This window comes from Myotis myotis, unplaced genomic scaffold (genome assembly GCF_014108235.1).
Source record: "Myotis myotis isolate mMyoMyo1 unplaced genomic scaffold, mMyoMyo1.p scaffold_m19_p_11, whole genome shotgun sequence".
In the NCBI taxonomy this organism is placed as follows: domain Eukaryota; kingdom Metazoa; phylum Chordata; class Mammalia; order Chiroptera; family Vespertilionidae; genus Myotis; species Myotis myotis.
Window position 1 is genome coordinate 68,587,046 of NW_023416315.1, and position 20,940 is coordinate 68,607,985.

At 36.0% G+C, this 20,940-nt stretch overlaps 1 protein-coding gene across 5 annotated transcripts in view; it reads right to left on the minus strand.

Annotated features, from left to right (window-relative positions):
- The window catches only part of PTPRZ1 (protein tyrosine phosphatase receptor type Z1), a 181,472-nt gene that overhangs the window by 50,161 nt on the left and 110,371 nt on the right, over positions 1–20,940 (minus strand). For all 5 annotated transcript variants that reach the window (XM_036328840.1, XM_036328839.1, XM_036328843.1 and 2 more), the window contains 3 exons: positions 12,105–12,289; positions 10,626–10,752; positions 3,785–3,831 (listed from right to left, as the gene is read on the minus strand). In XM_036328840.1, the coding sequence (XP_036184733.1) occupies positions 3,785–3,831; positions 10,626–10,752; positions 12,105–12,289 (359 nt within the window). The remainder of the gene's footprint in view (positions 1–3,784; positions 3,832–10,625; positions 10,753–12,104; positions 12,290–20,940) is intronic.

Sequence of the window (20,940 nt, forward strand, 5' to 3'; positions counted from 1 at the left end):
AGGGGCATGTACCTTGGTTGCGGGCACATCCCCAGTGGGGGGTGTGCAGGAGGCAGCTGAATCGATGTTTCTCTCTCATCGATGTTTCTAACTCTCTATCCCTTTCCCTTCCTCTCTGTAAAAAAAATCAATAAAATATATTAAAAAAATAAAAAACCTGTTCATTTTATAACATGTCTAATTATATATGTAGAAACAAAACTGCCAAAGGTATCAAAATATGATATTTTTAGCCCATATGAGATATGATTTGCCAGTTTGTTAGCATTGTCATCTATTAGATCTTTTAGGGCCATGTCCCTTAAAAGAAAAAAGTGACTGAGTACGAATTAATCAGTAGAACTTGACCAATATCAATAGATAACATCTGAATCTTAAACCATATGTGTTCATGATCATGTATCTCTTACACATGAAAAGCTGCATTGGTTTTCATGCTTAACTATTCAGAACTTAATTCTTTTGATTTTAAGTATTTTCTAAGACATATATATGACAATTGTGAGAAGTATTTCAGCTTTAATGATCTAGATTATATTGATGTTAAAAATAAATATTCTCTGAGATCCCCTAGACCAGTGGTCAACAAACTGGGGCTCGGCAAAACGTGGCTTGCGAGCCACATGCGGCTCTTTGGCCCCTTCAGTGTGGCTCTTCCACAAAATACCGGCTTGCCCTAACCCGTTTGGCTCAGTGGATAGAGTGTCAGCCTGTGAACTCAAGGGTCCCAGGTTCAATTCCGGTCAAGAGCATGTACCTTGGTTGCAGGCACATCCCCAGTAGGGAGTGTGCAGGAGGCAGCTGGTCGATGTTTCTCTCTCATCGATGTTTCTAACTCTCTATCCCTCTCCCTTTCTCTCTGTAAAAATCAATAAAATATATTTAAAAAAAAAATACCGGCTCTTTCACAAAATACTGACTTCTGTGCATGGGCCACCAAGTTTCAATTGCACTGTACGTGCGTGCCCGCATGTGGTATTTTGTGGAAGAACCACACTCAAGTGGCCGAAGAGCTGCATGTGGCTCGAAAGCCGCGGTTTGCCGACCACGGGCCTAGACAAATTGCCTCACTAGTGGTCAGTATTTTTTAATGTAATTTTGCATTGTTTAATATTTTGTTCATAAGGACAACCCAAGTGCTTTCACCAAATAATTTTCCTGAATAAAATACTAATTTACAAGCCCCAACACCTCATAAAAAAGGAAATGAGAAGAGATTGCCTTGACTCACTCTCGGGGAAAATTTGTTGGTGCCAGATATCTCTGCTTTTCCTAGAAGTTCTTACCCATTTGTTTTATAATCTGATTGAAAGTTTTGCTGAGGATCAGTGTTAAGTTTAACAACATGGATTTTCTCAACTCTTCCTCATTTTTGCAAATCTGGATTTGTGCCTAGTTTCTGGTATCACTCCATGTTCTTATCCTCTGCCAAGACTCTTTCAAACTTTTTCCTGCTCTATTCAAATCTGTTTTCCTCTCCTCACCCTTCATTCACAGCAGATGACCTCACTGTTTATGGGGAAAATACAAGCCATAGACAAACACATACTTCCTCCTAACACTAAAACACCCAAAACAGGGACCTACCAACTCCACCCTCGCTAATTAATTTCTAGTTATTATTCCACTCTCTCCTCCCCTTCAACCAAAGTTCCCAAAAGACATCATCTATATATATTCTCTATATTATCTAACAATTTCTATCAAATCCCACAATAGCATTGCTTTACTTTCTCTGCTTATACAAACACACTTCCATAAGCTTTGTAGATTTCTATGAAATTTTTCTTAAAACATAATGCTACACACCTTCTTCTTCTGTTAAATCTGGAAAAATTACTATATGCGCGTAGATACACACTTCCCTTCTATTTCTCTCTTTTCTAGCAGATTTTAGACTTTATGAAGTTCAGATACCTCCCAGTATCTGATTAAGGTGATGGATCATTTACGGTATTAATCCTACCCATCAAATCTTACAAATCTCTATGAGGCCATACTGCCTTTTGTCAGCATTTAAAGGAGAATATGTAAGTCATGCTCTATGATTATACAAATATTTTAATGGGTACTCCTTCCTATAATTTCTTATGGAGTTATTGTGAATCTCGCTTCCACTATGGTTTTGATCTGTGCCATGCTGGTTATCCTTCACAACTTCCATTTTTCAAAAATCATTGGAAAGCCTGGATTATGCTGGAGATACTTTGTCTTTCAAAGTCATACAATTCTATTTAAAGAGGGTCTGAGAAACATCCCCAAACTATTCATTTCCATATTCAAGCTTAAACCCCCTACAAATACATTCCAGATATTCACCAACCTCTGTCATTCATGCCTGCATGAATCAATGAAAGTGAACAGTGTTATGGACTGAATGTTTGTGCCCACCCCTCTCAACTCATCTGTTGAAATTCTACCCTCCCAATGTGATGGCATTAGGAGGTGGGGGTCTTGGGGAGGTAATTAAAATTAGGTTTTAAAGGGGAACCCCGTGAGTGGGATCAGTGCCTTTGTCAGAGTCATGGGAGAGCTAGCTTCTTCTGCTCTGCTCTCTACCATGTGGAGAAGCGCGCGGCCTGCACCCAGAAGGCCCCCTCCAGAACCTGATCGTGCTGGCACCTTAATCTCAGACTCCCAGGTTCCAGGACTGTGAGAGATAAATTTTTGTTGTTTAGATGGTATCCTGTTTACAGTATTTTGCTATAGCAGCATGGACTAAGACACAAACTAAAGATTTGAATTTACAGTGTAAAAATATTTTCTTTTTCCTGCCTTTTGCTTGATTCTGGTGATAATTTCTAGGTACATACATATCCATGCGCATGTGCACACAAGCATGCATGCATGCACACTCACAGAAAGATACCCTTAGCTGAATTCTATGAACTCTTGTTAATAGATGAACTGGCTATTTTGGTAAAACAATCCTTTGCAAGAGAGAATTGCTTTAAGTTATATAAAGTATTGAGGTAATTATACATGTAAAACACAACCCAATTGCTACTTATTGCTAGATAATAGCATTAGTTATCACACTTTATGATCTCATACATATACATGTACATATACACACATTCATACTACATTAACAACAGCATCTGGATTTAAGCATATAATCTCAGTTAAGATGAAAAGTGCATTTGGGTTTAGGATTAAATATTAGATACATCAGTCAGTTTCTCTATCTTTTAAAAATTAAGACAATGTTAAAATGTATAAATATTTTTAATCACCCCTTTACTTGAAGAACAAACATTATCATCTGAATAGTCCAAACACAAATATTCAAATTAAATGGGCAAAAAATATATTCAATTTATATTTTGGCCCATATTTATTATCAATCTATTAATCATTAGTTAAGTTAGTTATAAATAAACTGTAGTAATATTAAGAATTGATAAAAAAATTAGAAAAGTAAAAATGCACCTGGAAAAAAGAGAATTGATATTATTTTAGTCTTTTTGAAAAATTTGACACTAAAAAATTTCTGATTTATAGCTATAGTTCATAGCTATAATTATTTTTAAGATTCATTTTTCATTATCACCAAATCTTTGTATCTCTATTGTTTTTATTATACTCATTAAAGTGTCTTCTAAGTTCTTCATATAAAAATTATGTATACCAATTATATGACTATCTATAAAGCTCATCAACCAACCCTACAAAAACTAATGCAACACAAAGTTTTTTTAATAGAATATCTGAAACCTAATGAACAATTCATAATAGACTTTTAAAGTTTAAAACATTTGAATATTCAGTATAGCTATGATACCTTGATTATTTCTTCAGTTCCAATTAATTCAGGAAAGAGGTCAAGTTCTACAAAATTAAAAACAAAATTATTAAAATTTTTATTCAACTATTTTAGCCATGTGGATTTACCTTTGGATGGAAAGAGAAAAAAGACAAAAAAAAGAAAGACTTGTTAGCTTTGAAAATACAGAATCTGTCCAAATAAAAATTTTGAATTTCAGTTTTCAACACTACTGAACACTATATAACACAACACTACATACACCTGTATGAATCCAATCCAACTCCCTTCCCCATTCCCACCCCAGTGTGACTGAAGCTAAGAAGGAAGAGAGGGGCAGTGAGACTGATAAAAAAATTTAATAAAAAATTCAAATAATTTTCATCAGTACAAACTTACTTTCAACCTTTGCAGAGCTGATGAAAGCATAGTTGGGGAAATGACAGAGGTTTGGGGGAGAAGTAACAGGACTTACTTTCTCATTCAGCTACTATTCCTTAAGGTCATCTTCTGACTAAGGGTCAACTGCTTCTTTTGATTCTTCAGATTTGTGCTCATAACGAATTGTACACGGGGTGCTGCCCCAGGTAAAATGGAGAGTGTTCTCTAGCAGGTCCGGGCTGGGCTGGTGTTCCCTGCCTCCTCCCCAGGGAAACTCAGCTAATGCTGCCCATCAAAGAATGTAATGACCAGGATCATTCAAGTTCATTTTCCAACAGACTAGAGTCAGCATATTTCTAGTACATGAACATATGAATCTGAAAACAAGATCTGTCCATAAATATTAGAAAAGGTTAAGAGCTGACTCTCTCTCCCCAACAAGGGACCTGCCCCACTGCCAAATTACTGGGGGACAGAGGATTCCTGCTCACTCTCCACCTGAGCTGCCTAGGGAGACAGGCTAACTGTGGGGGTGCGAGCATTATTACAGTGAGGTTCCTTTTATTGCTCTTATTTTATAAAATCTCACTCCATCGCCAAAGTTTATGCTCCTCACTATCCCCATGCTGTTTATGTTCTGTTTTATGCCTCTCTATAGCCTCAAAGGAAATGCAAGTTCTACAGAATTTTCAAAGGCATGACTGAACTAACAATAAATGTTTCTCAAACCCAGGCCCGTTTTATAGCATAGACTTTCTTGAGCTGATTTTTATCAGGAAATTTCTAGCTGTTCAGAAATGTAAAACCATGATACAATGGTATGCATGAATTCCAAAAAACTTCAGAGAAAATTAATATTCTTTACTATTTAGCTATTTCAAAGTGACTTACCCTGAACAATTTTCTGGGCTGTAAAAATGAAAATATTCCCTGAGAACAAGTCTTGAATTTTAGCTCTCAATGTTTTTTCATATTAAAACTGACCAAAACTGAAAGAGTTTGAATGTTTGGATTATTACTGTTCTCTCTTTTCTATTTTTGTTTCTATGAAACCCCTTCCTCACCATGGTTTTCATGCTCTTTACTCCTTAGGTTACCAAATGAAAGTGATTTCAATAGTCTGAAACAATTGTGTCTCTATAACCGCCAAGGAAAGCAGTAAACACTACCTGTGAATTTAAAGTGGGAGGCAACTACACTGTGAGAGACATAACCATTTCAATATGATTTTCTAAAAACTGCAATTTAAGAAGGTCATGCATGTAAACTCCTCAAATTCAGCAGTAAGACAATGCAAAATTTTACTGACAATGCTTTCAAATGCAGTCACTCCTTTTCGTGGACTTTTAAAATACTTTAATGTTAATAAAGGCAAATCATAATCAAATACTTGGTGATACATATATTATACTGTTGCTCTCTGTTAAGAATCCAGGAGCAAAAACCTCAAAGATAGTCTTTTCTCTTCAATATGCTTAAGAAGTGTTAACAATATTTTTTAAAATAGGTCTAACATCACCTAACTCTTTACAGTGGGGCCTTGACTTACGAGTTTAATTCGTTCCGAGACCGAGCTCGTTAAGGAGCTCGTTAACTCAAATTACTCTATCAACTCAATGCAAAAAATTGGCGGAGAGACAGCTGGTATCTCAAAAAACTCGTTAGTCGGGACACTCGTAAGTCAAGGCCCCACTGTACTTGTAATGGGTAAAGGTAATTTTCTTATTCATTGTCAGGGTTGGGGGAGGGTATTCAGTGGTTCTCAACCTTGGCTGCACATGAGAATCACCTGGGAATCTTTTTAAAATCCTGATTTCTGGGCTGCATCCTCCAGAAATTCTGTTTCTTTGTTACTAATGTTGTGGCCCCACCCCACAACAAAGAAACAGAATTTCCGGAGGATGAGGCCCAGAAATCAGGATTTTAAAAAGATTCCCAGGTTTTTCTCATGTGCAGCCAAGGTTGAGAACCACTGGTTTACATAATGATCACATCGAGGACTGACTTCCTTCTCTTTCAGTATTCTCTGTGTTAATTGCATTTATTTGCATCATTTTGCCAGAGTATAAATTAACTATATGGATTATGGATCCTAAAAAGTTAAAATACATAATTTTACCCAAACATATCCCTAAAATATCAGTGAGCTCTACTCTGTGTTTGCTGTTTACTGCATTAAGAAGTAAGAGGTTCTTCCTGAACAGTGTGGCTCAGTGGTTGAGCATTGACCTATGAATCAGGAAGTCATGGTTCGATTCCTGGTCAGGGCACATGCCTGGGTTGCAGGCTCGATCTCCAGTGCGGGAGGCAGCTCATCAATGATTCTCTCTCATCATTCATGTTTCTATCTCTCTCTCCCTCTCCCTTCCTCTCTGAAGTCAATAAAAAATATATTTTTTTTAAAAAAGTAAGAAGTTCTCTTTGGCCCTAGGGGCAGCATGTAGGCACCCACACAGCCCTTTGATCCCTTTCTGTTTCAAGGCACTCTTATGGGTGAATACCCCACATGTGGGCCTTCATATTGGCAAGTATATATACTAGTACACACTTTGAAAGACCATAATTCTGGTTTCCTGTTAAACTCAGATCATTTTAATTAACTGAAATTCTGGGGTTACCCAGCAACACTTCAACACCCCCTCCAAATAATCCAGAAGTTTTTTTTTCCTGAATCTCTTCAGAACAATTTTGAAATAAAATAATTTGGGGAGACAGTTTCTGTCATCCTGGAGATTCGGAAGTCAGACTTCTGGGTCTGAGAGATCATAGCAGCCAAGGTCAAACTCTAGTGTTTGGCACAAGGTCTCACATTGGGTACCCTTTGGCTTGCCGTTTGCTCACAAATAATAATTGATGTTTTAGTAGCTACTGGCCTAACTCAGTTACTACAATCATATATGATAGTGAAAAAAATTATGCTTCTTTACAGAATCTTCTCACTTCATCAAAATAGATTCCGTGAGGGCGGTAAAAGTCTAACAGCCAAGATTGTCAGTATTTTTTTTTTTTTTAGTGAATATTTAAAATTCATGTTTGTGTGATAACTGAATAAAAGCTCTTGACTCATTCTGGTTTTGGTTTTGGGTACTTAAATGCCAGATTTTCTAAAAGAGCCTGTTAGTTACACATTAATATTCCATAACACACAAAAAAAGCAACACTATTATAGGTTGGCAAGTAAGACTTATTTAATTGTTTGAAGGTAAGCCAAGTTTCACAGTGCAAAAAGTGAAAGCAATGTGGACTGCAATCTCTTCAAACTGTGATTATATTATATATATTATATTATATTAGCCATAGCATAAGATGATACAGGCAGGGTAAGGACAGATGTAGAATGATTTAACAAAGACAATTGTTACACAACTGAAAAGCACACAATAACAGAAAACTGTGTTGATTTAATTCACCATGCATTTAAATTGAATGCATAACTACCAAGGCCCTAAAACATGTACCTACATAATGTCTCCATAAATTTATAGTAATTAGCTCTACATTATAGAAAAGAAACAAACACAATTATTTCAGTTACAATAGAAACAATATTTATGAATTATTTATTTATAAATATAATTTTCTGCAAAGTATTTGAAAAGAATGTTCTTTCTGTTTAAACTTAAAAAGTTTTCCTTGACAAAGTTAAATTGTTTATGAATATGAATTTATGCATTTATTTTAAAACAGCAGATTCTAATAATATTTAATGGCTACTAGTGTATGGTGATACTGTTGTACACAATAAATATAATTTAATGCAAAAGCAATAACTTAATCAAAGGAGCCAAAGTTAAATGCACAGTTTGGAAGATTGAGGTTTCCTTCACAGATAATGATCAAATATTTGAAATCTTTAATTGAAAGAATAAGGGCAATTATAAATGACCTCCTTCATTTCTTCTGAGTAGAAGCAATAAACAATGCAGTATTTACAAAACAGTTTATCCAAAATAATAATAGAGTAATTCAATAGGACATATTACAAGGTTACTAAAGTAATGAAACAACATGACAAACAGGATGAAATGGTACTAACAAAGACAATGAAATAAGCAAACTCAAATCTACTTACATCTATATTAGCCACATAAATCACAAACTTCACAAATCTTGAAGGTACCATCACACTAAACCATGACTTTTACTGTGGTGTATTTACCATAGAAATAATATTTAACATAATGTAATTTCAATAATGAATTGAAAACATATTGATTAGAATGATTCTGCAGCCTTTAAGATCAGAAAGGATGAGTTGTAAGAGAACTAATCTTTTTTTCTATATAAAACAGGAAGACCTCAAACTTTGGGTAAATTGACTTTTGATGAAGTAGTTTTTGAAAGAATAATTAAAGGATCATTTATCTGTTTTTAACCCTTGGTTTTTAAAATGAACATCATAGTGAAACATAAATTGATTACCATCTTCTACTAAAACATCATTATAATATAAAATGTTTTAAAGGACTGAGACATTCATGGAGATTAAATGGTGTGTCCACACTAGCATCTCATTAGTTCAATAGTGTCGCGATCCTTTAAATAAATAGAAATTAGGTTATAATATTGATTATTTTGTACAAATGTGAAAGTGCTACACAGGATACAAGAATATTGTACTTTGTGCCAATATAGATTCAGTCTAAAAGGGTCACTCAGAAATCACTTCTATAAAAAACAGACATTTGATCTATTTTTTCATATGCAATAAGTTTCTCAAAAAGAAAAAAACATTCAGGAAGTTCAAAATTTTGCCATAGTGGACTGAAATTTCGCCATAGTGGACTGAAATTTCGCCATAGTGGACAGAGTAAGAAAAAGTGTAATATAAATAGCTAACAGTAATTGTTTTTTATAAACTACTGGGAAATTGTTTTATGTAAAGAAATTAGATAGTTTTAATGAAACCAAGATAGTAATGTCAAGTGAATATATTCGATGTAATTCCTATCTTAAAAGACACAGTAGGATCAGAGGAGGTTTTGGACGACATATCACGTATGACCCTGACCAGCATGGTCAGTGTTGCGCTGCTGAAGATGCCGTTTTCTGGGGGGATCAACAGGGGCACTTCGCTGGTGAGGGATGACATTCCGTGGAGGAGCAGGAGATGGTACAGCTGAAACCATGGTCAGCTCATTTGAGACTCACCTTTTAATAAGACTTAGAGCTAACACTCCACTTAAAAGTAACCTGATTTTGAAAAACAATGCCAAATAAGAGCAAAAGGAAGGATTGTTATACCCAGGCCATGTGAAATACTATTAAATAATGATATTGCCAGCATGATAGTAGTAATATTCATTAGCCATCAATGTTTTACCTTGGGAAATATCTTGGCAAGTTTTGTAGCCTGTAGTTTGGGAAAATACATAATCTAATGTCTAATGCTCTGGCATATATTCTTTCAGTGAAAAATTCAACTAGTAAAAACACTGAGAAGAGGTAATTAGTGAACAGCTCATATGGATTAAATAAAGTCTGTGCTGTAGCATATGGACTAAGGTAAGTCAATACACAGTTGTCCATCCATACATAAGACTGAAACATGCTATACTTAATGTAATTTGTATCCATTCATTTCCATTAAAAACTTGTAAAAACTTCAGTGTGTTGCCTCATTATAGAGATGACCACAGAATATTTAGATTTATATATGTATTTTTGAATATATTTAAGAATATGTACATGTAGGATATGTATGTGTATGTATATATAAATATATGCATATATACATATTTAATTCCATCCTATTATTTTAAACTGCTTATATTAACAAAGGAAGACTTTTGTTTAATTATGTATAGCTATAAATTGTAAAATTATGATAGTTAGCCATTCATTTAATTATTGCATATGCTTTGAGATCAAAAGATTTTCCCATAATACTCAGAGGAGATGCATGCAAATAAAATACAATCAGAACCAACTTTTTGTTTTGCTTTTAGGAAATCAACTAAGAGGAAAGCACTCCCACCACCCCTCCCCCCAACCAAATTACAAAAAGTGAATAAAAATATCTAAGATAAACTCTCAAGGTGCTTTGTATAGATATTCCAAAGTACCTTACATAATCCCAGCACCACTTATATACTTACTACAAAATGCTTTGAGGGCTGAAAAGGAAATAACCACAAATGAAACCAAAGCTCATTGTCCAAAATAAAAGTCTTAATGTTCACACAGCTATTTTCATTTGGTGACCATCACAGACATTACAAAAGGTTTTGCTGTTCTTAGTTTACAAATAGAAAATGTCAATATTCAGAATAAATTCAGTGATTGTCCTGCCCAGACCTGCTGGATGGAAAATAGCTTCCATGTTTCACAAAATTACCCGTGACCCAGACTATAAAGAGAATCATTTTGCCTTCTGGCCCAAAGGATATAAAAGCAGAGAGAAAACACCAATGCATCCAATAATTAAACTAGCCTCATTTATGTAGATAATATAAAGGCCTACTAGGTGGGCACTTACCAAGGTCATTGGAAGGCATGTCGACAATCAGCTGGTCACTATATTTTCCATATAAGCCATTAGTGCATATGGCTACTATTTGAAGAACGTAACTCATATTGGGTAGTAAGTTACTGAGAATAGCACCCTAAAAGAAAGATGTCAATAAATTATAACTGTATTATTTTCAAGGAGTATATCATGTACACATTTGTCCTTAGAAAACTTTTTCTCATTTGTCAATGAGAAATATTTATATTTTATTAACCAAAGAAAAAGTTTATGTAATGTTAAGTAAAAAACCTACCGAACACTAGGCATTTTTTAGCTTTAAAAAAACCTGATTTAGTTTTAGAAAGTTTCATTTTTACCTAGAACTCATAAAAGTTATACATGAGTGTCAAAATCTGCAAACTGATATTCTAGACAAATAAACATGTAGCATTTGCAAGGAGCAAAAGGTGAAGGAAACACAATAAAAAACAACTTATTTCTAATCTTAACAATATATAAGCCAGATAGTAACAGGGTTATTATTATCATCACACTATTATGAAGTGAAAAATAACATATTCCTATAAATTCCACAATCTTCCAAGTTCATAGTGTCTCTATTCTAGTTAAATGAATCTTAAAGTTGGAACAAATTTGATCGTTTTTGTCCCTATGGTAGCCAACACCATGATCACAGGGAGTTTTTGTTTAAAGGCAGCTTCCTAGGGCGTGTGGGACTTGAGCTGTCTGAATGCAGAGTGCAGTGTCTGCCCTGCTGTGGGATCTTCGTAGAGCCACACCCAGATGTGTTGCCTCAATGAAACTCCAGTCCACAGCCAGCACTTCCAACTCTCCCTGCTGAGGCAGAGTCTGCTCCTGAGACCCGCAGGTCACAGCGGGACCCTGTCCTTTATTTTCTTTAGTTCCCGTGCCTGGGTAGGGAGGAAGGGCAGGTGGGTCTTTCCCGAGGCTGACCTGCCTTGTGTCCCGAAAGTTCTGTCTCAATTGATTTCATTGCTACTTGCAAATTTGATGCCAAAAAAAGGAACTTTGGAGAGCCCTACTGTATTTTCCTTGTGCTGGTGTAATGTGAAGGGGCCCATAACACATGATGGGCCAGAGCACAGGGATTCCAGCCCAGTTCTTTCCACAATTGTGAGACCACAGTCCCGGAATTTAACTGCTCTTTCAGTCCTTTTATTTCTAAAGAGAAGTGACACTAGATGATCTCTACTTCCTAAGCCTTCTATCTGGGTCTACTCTGTAATGTTATTGTTGGCAAAGTGGTGGTCTCCCATAATTAAAACCATAAACAATAACCTAATGTGATTCATTGTAAGATTGGACATCATTCAGGCTAGCTTCTGCTCCTCCTCCTCCCCACTGGTGACCTTCATACCAACTCTAAACAACTGAGGGCAACAATATACAATCACTTGTAAGATCTTTCTTTGAAAGTTAAACTATGATATTATCAATATAAGAAACAATTGATCTTATAGTTACCAGATCTTGGTAGCCATCTGTCAAAAATTCATGTTTGGTTTGGTCTTCTCCCTCTAACTGCTGGTAAAGAACTGCAAACTTCTCGATCATGTTATCATACACGACTCGAGGTCTCTCCCATGTAACAAGAAGGCTGGTGTAATTCTTTGGGTCGGCTTGAACATTTTCTGGTTCTGAGCTACAAACTTCAGAGAAAAAAAAAATACAGTTATTGATATAGCTGTCAGCCTCTAGGAATTTAACAAGTACTACATCATATTCTACTAGTGGCTTGGTGCATGAATTTGTGCGCATTGAAAGGAAATTAATTAGAAGAAATATTTTAATATCACTCTTCGCCCTTTCTCTATAATAGAAGTGTCAACCAAATTCACGATCGACAATGAGAGATCGAAACACAGGCACACAATAGGCACCAGCGAGAGCTTTATATGTATCGTGCATGCACGAGTCCACTTAGCCTTTCATAGATATAGAATAAACTTGCTTAATTAGACCTGCTTTCTGATTTAGCTAAACTTTTCCCAGCCCAGTGAAGCACCCCAACTTCTCTTTCAGGTAATTGTCAGCAACACAGCAGTAAATATCAACACAAAGCAAATTATTATTGTAAATCATGCAGGGAGAACAAAGGGTAAATTATTTAACTGCAGCCATTTTTGACTATATTCTGCGCAGTGAGAACACCTGAAGTCATTTTCAAGGTCCACCATTTCTTACTTCTTTTCAGTTGGGTCATGTTTCTAAGCTTTCTAAATTTCCGTTTTCTGGCTAATGAAAATAGGATTCCACTGAGTCACCTATCTACCTACTCTAGGACTTCTGTAAGGATCAAATGAGATGAGGCATAGGAAAATGCTTCACAGACATTTGGTTAAAGTGGGAAATGTTTCCATCTGGCTATAAAGCAAGTCATGTTCCTGGACTGAAGAAACTGCAAGGAAGCTAGTTGTCGCTAGGGAGAGGAAGGCAGGCATTGCTACATGATGTTATTACCTGGATGGTCGGACACTTAGCATATTATCCATATATATATATATATATATATATATATATATATATGATTTATATATATATATGATTTTTTTGTATTTTATTTCAAAAGAATGTAAAGAGTTATACTTACTTGCTGCAGAGCTTTTGTTTATGCCATTTCCTGTCTAGAAATACTTCTTCCTTCCCACCTATCTCTAGTTGTTCAGGTCCTACATTTCCATTCAGGAGAGTTCTAGGCCAAATGCTCTGACTTCTGCTGAAGTGATCTGTGTCATTTGTCTGCTTGGTTTTACTGCTGGATTAATTGCATTTTCTCTTCTATTGTTTTTCTGAACTGGTCTTTCTTAACTTCTCTAGCAGATTATAAACATAAAAGCCATAGCCTTTTATTTCTAGATTGACTAAAATGCTACCTTAAATATTTGGCATTATTTTTGGAAATAAATGTACAAAGGACATCTACAAATTTATGATGCCTTTATGTCTCTTGTTAGGTACTTGACAAATGTGTTTAGCTTGGGACGAGGAGAATTTCAATTATAAAATATGGTCTGGACATTTTGTTGACAGAAAATCCTTGAAATAATTAAAAATTTCCCACCAGAGAAAACCATAGGAGAACAAGTAAAACAATCATTTCAGTATTTTTCAGATCTGGTAACAAAAAATCCTACTTTGACATAATAAACTGATTAAGCAATTAATTTCATGGAATTAGAAAGTTTGCTTATCTCATCTGAAAAAAAAATATTTTGAAAATCTTTCAGGGGCTTAGAATAGAATTCAAGCCTATGCTGGGAATGGTGCCAAATACTTAGTCCCAACAGGAAGAGCACTCTGGTACTTTCTGAAACACATTCATAATGTGCTAGTTTGAGCTAACTGTGAGAATGGAAATTATGAAATTTTATGTGGTACAAATTAAGCAAAGTAATAACTATATCTCTTCACAGACCAGATTGAGCTGCAAAGACAGAGAGAGAGAGGTCACTAAGACCCGGGATTAAGTAATAAGCTCACAGAATCTGGGTTTTCTTTTCAGGAGATACTCAGTCACAAAGCATCTGGCTGAGATCATGCAGGTGACTCCAGTCACCCAATTGTCACGGCTCTAAGAAATATTTCAAGGATTCAATGAAAATGTGCCTTAATAGCATTGTCACCAAGTCTTCATCTCTCTACAAGTCTGTAGTTTATCTCATGAACACAGGAGGGCACCCAAAACTAACAATTGGCCTTATAAATTGAAAAGTTTTACATACAGTACTTAATAATATTAACAATTTCAGCAAATGTACACTATGCTAGTAATGGAATATGAATGATTCAGGAAAATATAAAAATATATACTTTGTATAAATAAGTGCATGAATAACTTCATATGAGTTAGAGACAGGATTTATTATTGTAAAAACTATGAAGTTATTTTTTGTTTACTAGGGAATTAGGGTGAAGTGTTCCTTTGGGAATAAGAATAGGATTCTTCCATTATCATAAAACATGAATTCATAATAAGAAAATATATTCTAATTTAGGTCCAGACTATATTATCTTTACTCTACCTAGTGACACTTCTATTAGTGTCCACCAGATGGCAGAAACCATCAAATCATCTCAAAATATATGTGAGCTACTCACATAAACTATCATTGTAGGAACAAGATTCCTCAGTTTTGCTTGTAATGATTCCTAAGTTTCTTTTGGAAGGACAAAAGTGATTCTAGACAATATCAGTTGTAGATTTTGTCCTAAAAGTTCAATCCCAGGTTTTAGAATATGGTAATGATTTAAAGTGAAATAATCTCTTCCCCCCAAATTAATCCTAAAATGCATAAATTTTGTGCATGCACAGAAATCACAAAAAGTGCTTGAGACAAATATAAATACCCAAATGACTACTCTCTAAATAGCACAAACTTCTTTGGTCAGATGTCTATGTTTATCTCGACTTAATAATAGTAGAAATCACAGATGCTTCATATTTTAAGAACCAACATTGGTAAAAAGAATTCTAAAAAAGAAAGCTATATTTGTCATTAGGTCGTCATTGATTTGCTTTCTTATTTTTAGACCTATAAGAGCCTATTGGTAATTAAAAAATAAGTCCATCTATTTTTAAATTATAAATGTATGTTAACAACACTCTCTTCTTTTATTTAAAAAAATTTTTAATCCTCACTGGAGGATATGTGTGTTTTTTTAAATTGATTTTAGAGAAATGGGGGAGAGAGAGAGAGAAACATCAACGTGAGAAAAAAACATTGATTGTTTGCCGTTGCCCTGACTGGGGGTCGAACCGGAAGCCTTTTTTTTTGATGTAGGGACAAGACTCCAACCAACTGAACCACCTGGCCAGGGTTCCCTTTGTTTATTGATAATCAAAAACTTAATAATAGGTTACAAAGCTACAGCCCAATCTTGTACTTTAGATATTGAAATACAGGTTTTTTATGGGGAAAAGATATATATATATTTCAGGATGTATTCAAAAGAGAAGCCCGTACTTCTATTTGTAGTCTGCGATCTTGCCAAAGGACTGCCCTTCTATAAGGTAGGACAGAATCTTTAAATAACAATCTAGTTAATTCCATATACATATACTACTTGATGTTCAAGCATAAAACTGGTAATTACCGTGAAATGAGTTTTTAATTTGCACTAAATTATCCAGGTTTTCATTATATTTCTTATTGAAATTAGTTTAATTATCTTATCAGAAGGACATATACTCACTCTACAAAGCATATTATCTGGATTTAAAATTAAAAAGGGTTTTCCAGATCAGGCTACCAATTGATATAATAAAGTAGTAATAAAAATGTAATTAATTTCCTTGATTATGGGAAGTTCAGAACTATGTTGAGGTCCCAGTTCCTACAGCAGGACTGAATCACATTCCCCGATATCTTTCCACAAGATACATGTGATCTGAACCCTAGTTACAGATTCTTTAAGGAGCACTGGCCAAGCATGAGAATCTGGTTACTGTAAGCCCTTGCCCTTGACAATCCTGTGGTCCATGTCAAGTCACGTAAAGTATAGCCACTGCTTTAGTAGAAATGCAAAGGATGCTCACATATAAAGAATGAGGATGCAGTCCTCCTTTTCAGGGTGCAATACGTGTTCTCACTTAAAACACTTATTTTTAACATTAAATTCTCATCCACTCGGTAGCAGGCTCTCTTAACGTACAAATACAGGCAATGCTGTCCCTGCCTCCGAGAAGCTTGTTCCTATGGTAGCCTCTAACCCTTGTAGCTAGTAAGCTATAAAATACAATGGCTGTTTTTAGTTTCTTAGTCCTGGACTCCATTTAGAGAGGAATAAAAATAAACTTGTAAAAATATACCATGTAGACCAAATTAGGTTGTGATTTTCAAAACCACATATTTTTCTCACTAGAAGTTGTAAAAGTTTCACAAACTTTTAGCTGACAGGGAGTCATTTATCCTCCCATAACTTACGTAAATCTATATGAAGGGTGAATATCTCACATGTAGGGATGTGCATGACTTGGAGAACAAGTATGAAAGATTAATAAGCAAAGCACTGAGTGTCATGAGAAAAAAAAATGAGGGAAAAGAAGAGGCAAAGTACAAGTGAGGAGAAAGTGACAACTCTGGCTTGACACATCTCTCAGCTAATCAAGCAAGTTGCTGCAGATGGTCAAGGGGAGGTAGGAGTCTCCTTCTGCTTTGCTGCTTCATGCGCCCACCTTGGAGGAAGGGGAGTCTGCCCTGAGGGAGAAGGTGCAGTCTTAGCTCCAGGGCTTATGATGAGTAAAGGTGACAAGACAGATGGTGATTCTGGGGGAGGGGCAGGGAAAATGTCACAATTGCCTGCGATGTCACTAAGTTTTACCCAGTTCTTTTACACGGACTTGAAGTGTGGTGCCCTTTAACACAACCCATGACAAAGGAGATTGTGGCCAAACTGATAAACCCACCTCATCTTTGTATGAGGTTTATGAGCACCATTTGAAAAACTATTGTGAGAGGAGCTTAAAGACTCACAGACCCAGAAGACAATCAGTATTAAGGTTGCGATTTCCCCTCAGGGAGTAGCAGATCTTAATAAAGCTAATGTGAACATGGCCACAACTGTGACAAATAATAACTAGAAATGATCTGTCACTGTTTGGTACCTCTAAGTTATTACAGCATTCACTTGAGATAAATAGCCAAGAGAAATCTTTTAAATTCTCCATAATTCAGTCAGTCTTCTCTTGGGGAGCACAGGCACTTCATCAACAGTTTGATTTGTAATATATAATCTTCTAAGAAGTCTCATGTCACTTTTCCGTATATAGTGTCAACGGACATGTGACATTAATGAATGCTATTTATAACTACTGACTTTTAAGAAGGTAAGTCTGCTGATGTATAATTCATCGTGACATTTTTCAGGAAATTATAGAAAATTTCTCATTGCTCAAATACAACATTAAGGGATAAATACCATCCTGTATTGCCATTTTCCCTTGAAAAGCATCATTAAATATATTACCATGCGAGCAGATGAAGTGCATTTATAATTCTATTCAACAAACAAAAGCCTTAAACATGGAAAACTTGAATAGTATGCCATACTTGCTGTGATAGGTTAGCCATCATATATAGACAGATGTATGCATACACACACACATAAATAAGAGTGTATCACATACACACACACATTACAATAATCCTATATAATAAAAGACTAATATGCAAATTGGCCAAACGGCAGAATGACCGGTCGCTATGACGTGCACTGACCACCAGGCGGCAGATGCTCAACGCAGCCGGGCTCAGGGCTGGTGAGTGCAGCAGTGGTGGTGGGAGCCTCTCCTGCCTCCACAGCAGCACTAAGGATGTCCAACTGCTGAGTGGGCCTAAGCCTTTAGTCAGACATCCCCTGAGGGCTCCCGGACTGCAAGAGGGTGCAGGCTGGGCTAGGGGCCCCCCAAATGCACAAATTTTCGTGTACCGGGCCTCTAGTAGTAGCTATATGTCTGGAGCACATTATGTTCAAAGGACTGCTCTGCTTTGCAAACTTTTGTTCATTTAAAACCCACAACAACCCTACAAAGGTGGCATTTTAACTCATTTTTTAGGTGCAGAAGCTGAGGCTTTAGTAAATTGACAATTTTTGTGTAACTAATAAGTGTTGGCACTTTGGTTTGAAAGCAAGAGCCTACTGGACTTTAAAGACCACGTCTTTCCTACTGCTTTCCCAGGCCCGCTTCTCAGTGGGAGTCTTGCCAGGGGCTGCGAGGGCAGTAGGGAAGCACCTGGCACCTGGAAGGCAGGAGACAAAGTTGAACTTCACCTACTTTCCACTCACGCCATGTCTGTATGGTTACTCACACATATTCCTCATTATCTAAAAGCCTGCATTTACTTACTCCTTCACGATCCAATGGTTCTTCTAAATTCTGTGATTCTAAGAAAGCCATTGTGCATTCCATGATGCCAAAAAGACATGCCTTTCTAGTAAATGGCAGCTCCGCATAAAAAATGCAAAACTTGAGGACTGAGCTCTGGTAAGACGAGTTCACGCACAAACTCTTACTGCATTCCTGCTCCGAATGCAGAAGTGGATGAAGCTGGACCTCTACTCTGAAGGGGTTTACATGGATATACAGACCTCATGTGGGTTTTGCAATTATTTGCAATGTAGTTTTGCAGAGTGTATTTTTCTACAATGCATCTACGGAGAGCGAATTTTGACCATTTTCATGCCAACTCTTACTTCTCTCTTGGTCAAAATGAGAATGTTAGATATTTATAATGGTAAAATATATAAATGTAACCCAAATATCCAGAACTGAGAAGTTGGATTAGTAAGTTGTTATGACTCTACAATGCAATACTACATAAAAATGGTGTATTAACAATATATTTATATCATGGAATAAAAAAACCAATAAACAGATATGTATGCAGTACAATTTCATTTCTGTGAGAAATAATAATGTATTTTTAAGAAAAAGGTCTGGAAGGATATTCATCAAAATCCTCATAGCAATTATCTTTGGGTGGTAACATTATAAAATATTTTTATTTTCTTCTGTGTGTTTATCTATATTTACCTATTTTTTAAAAATATTTATTTTAATAAAAACTTTCAGATTAAATATGATAAAAATTAAGTATGAACATAAATGCAAACCTCAATTATTTTTAAAAAATAAATTTTATTGATTTTTTACAGAGAGGAAGGGAGAGGGATAGAGAGTTAGAAACATCGATGAGAGAGAAACATCGATCAGCTGCCTTCTGCACACTCCCTACTGGGTATGTGCCCGAAACCAAGGTACATGCCCTTGACCAGAATCAAACCTGGGACCCTTCAGTCCGCAGGCCGACGCTCTATCCATGGAGCCAAACCGGTTAGGGCCAAACCTCATTCTTATTCTCAAATTCAGTTCAAGAAAGTAGACAGGAAGTAGTGTATCAATTAAGAAAACAACCATCACAGGAATATGCACAAGGCAAATGATAATAGGAGCTTGTTGAACACTAGTACTCATGATGGAACAAGCGAGAATTCAGCTGTTACCGTCTGTGGATAAAGGTAGTACTACTATTTTTGAAAAGTTTCATGTCATTAAGGTAATCAGTTTTTATTATAAAAATATATAGGCAGAAATTATCTTCCCTTATAAATATAAAGCATAGTGGAGAAAGCTTTGGAAGTCTTTAAAATCAAGAAGAGCTGAGTTCAAATACTCATTCAGTGCTTTATAGTTCTGTGAACTTGGACAAAGCACTTAATATCATCTTTCCAAATTGGAAAATAAGGCCACTGATTCACACAATACATGGTGGATTACTGTTTTTATGGATTACTTTTGGACTTCATCACTTAACTGTGAAAACAACAATGTTCCACATTAAATCAGATCTATATATGGGTAGACATGTAAAATGGTGCAATAGACAGCCTTGAAGTATAACCTGCCATATTTGCACTATATGGAGATGAATTCTTTTAGTCATTTGCCAGATGTCTGGTGCATGAGAGCTGCACTTTAGCTCAGCAATAGAGATAAAGAGGTGAAAAACTTAGCTACTTCCTTCATGAGTAAACAGACAATTATCATTCTATGCCAACTGCTGTGAGGTTTGGATGCGCAGAGAATAGGCACACCTGTGCCCATCACACAACCTCAGATGCACATCATTTATCTGTTACTCTGTGGGTACAGCACCTCCACCAGGGCACAATCCTGTGCCCCGGCCAGAGCTAGGCTTGGTGGGGATGGCGGTAGAGTCAGAGTGGCTCTCCAGTGGATGCAACGGTCTACTTGGTTTTGAAGAATGAGGAGACCAATGAGTGAAGACAGCCGGGAAGAACATGCCATGGACAGGAAAGAGCATGTGTAAGTGCAGCCTGGGAGATGGGGTCCGCCCTCTTCAGAATGAAAGAAGGAAGCTAGATGGGGAGGAGAACGCACTGAGACTAGTTAGTATTAAACAGGACCTATCATAAAATGGCAAATGGTATGGAAGGGTTTTAATAGCATATAATTGATAAAAGTACATGACAGAAATACATTTATTTAAAAGTTTTATTTGGTCATTTGTATTTTAGAAAAGGAAATGGTTAAATCCAGCTTCTTTTTTCTAATCAATTGTCTATTATTTACCAGACAGGATGTTATAGTATTTAGTGTTGCTAGTAGAAATATAATTAAATTTCCTCACTTTGGGGCGATTTAATTTGAAACTTAATGCAACATTAAATGCAGCTATTCATCATTGCTGTCTTGTGCTGTATTTTTTTTCTTGTGTGGTTAAAGTGTAAACAATGCTCACAAATAGCACATTAAAGCATGCCATTTTAATGCCTAATC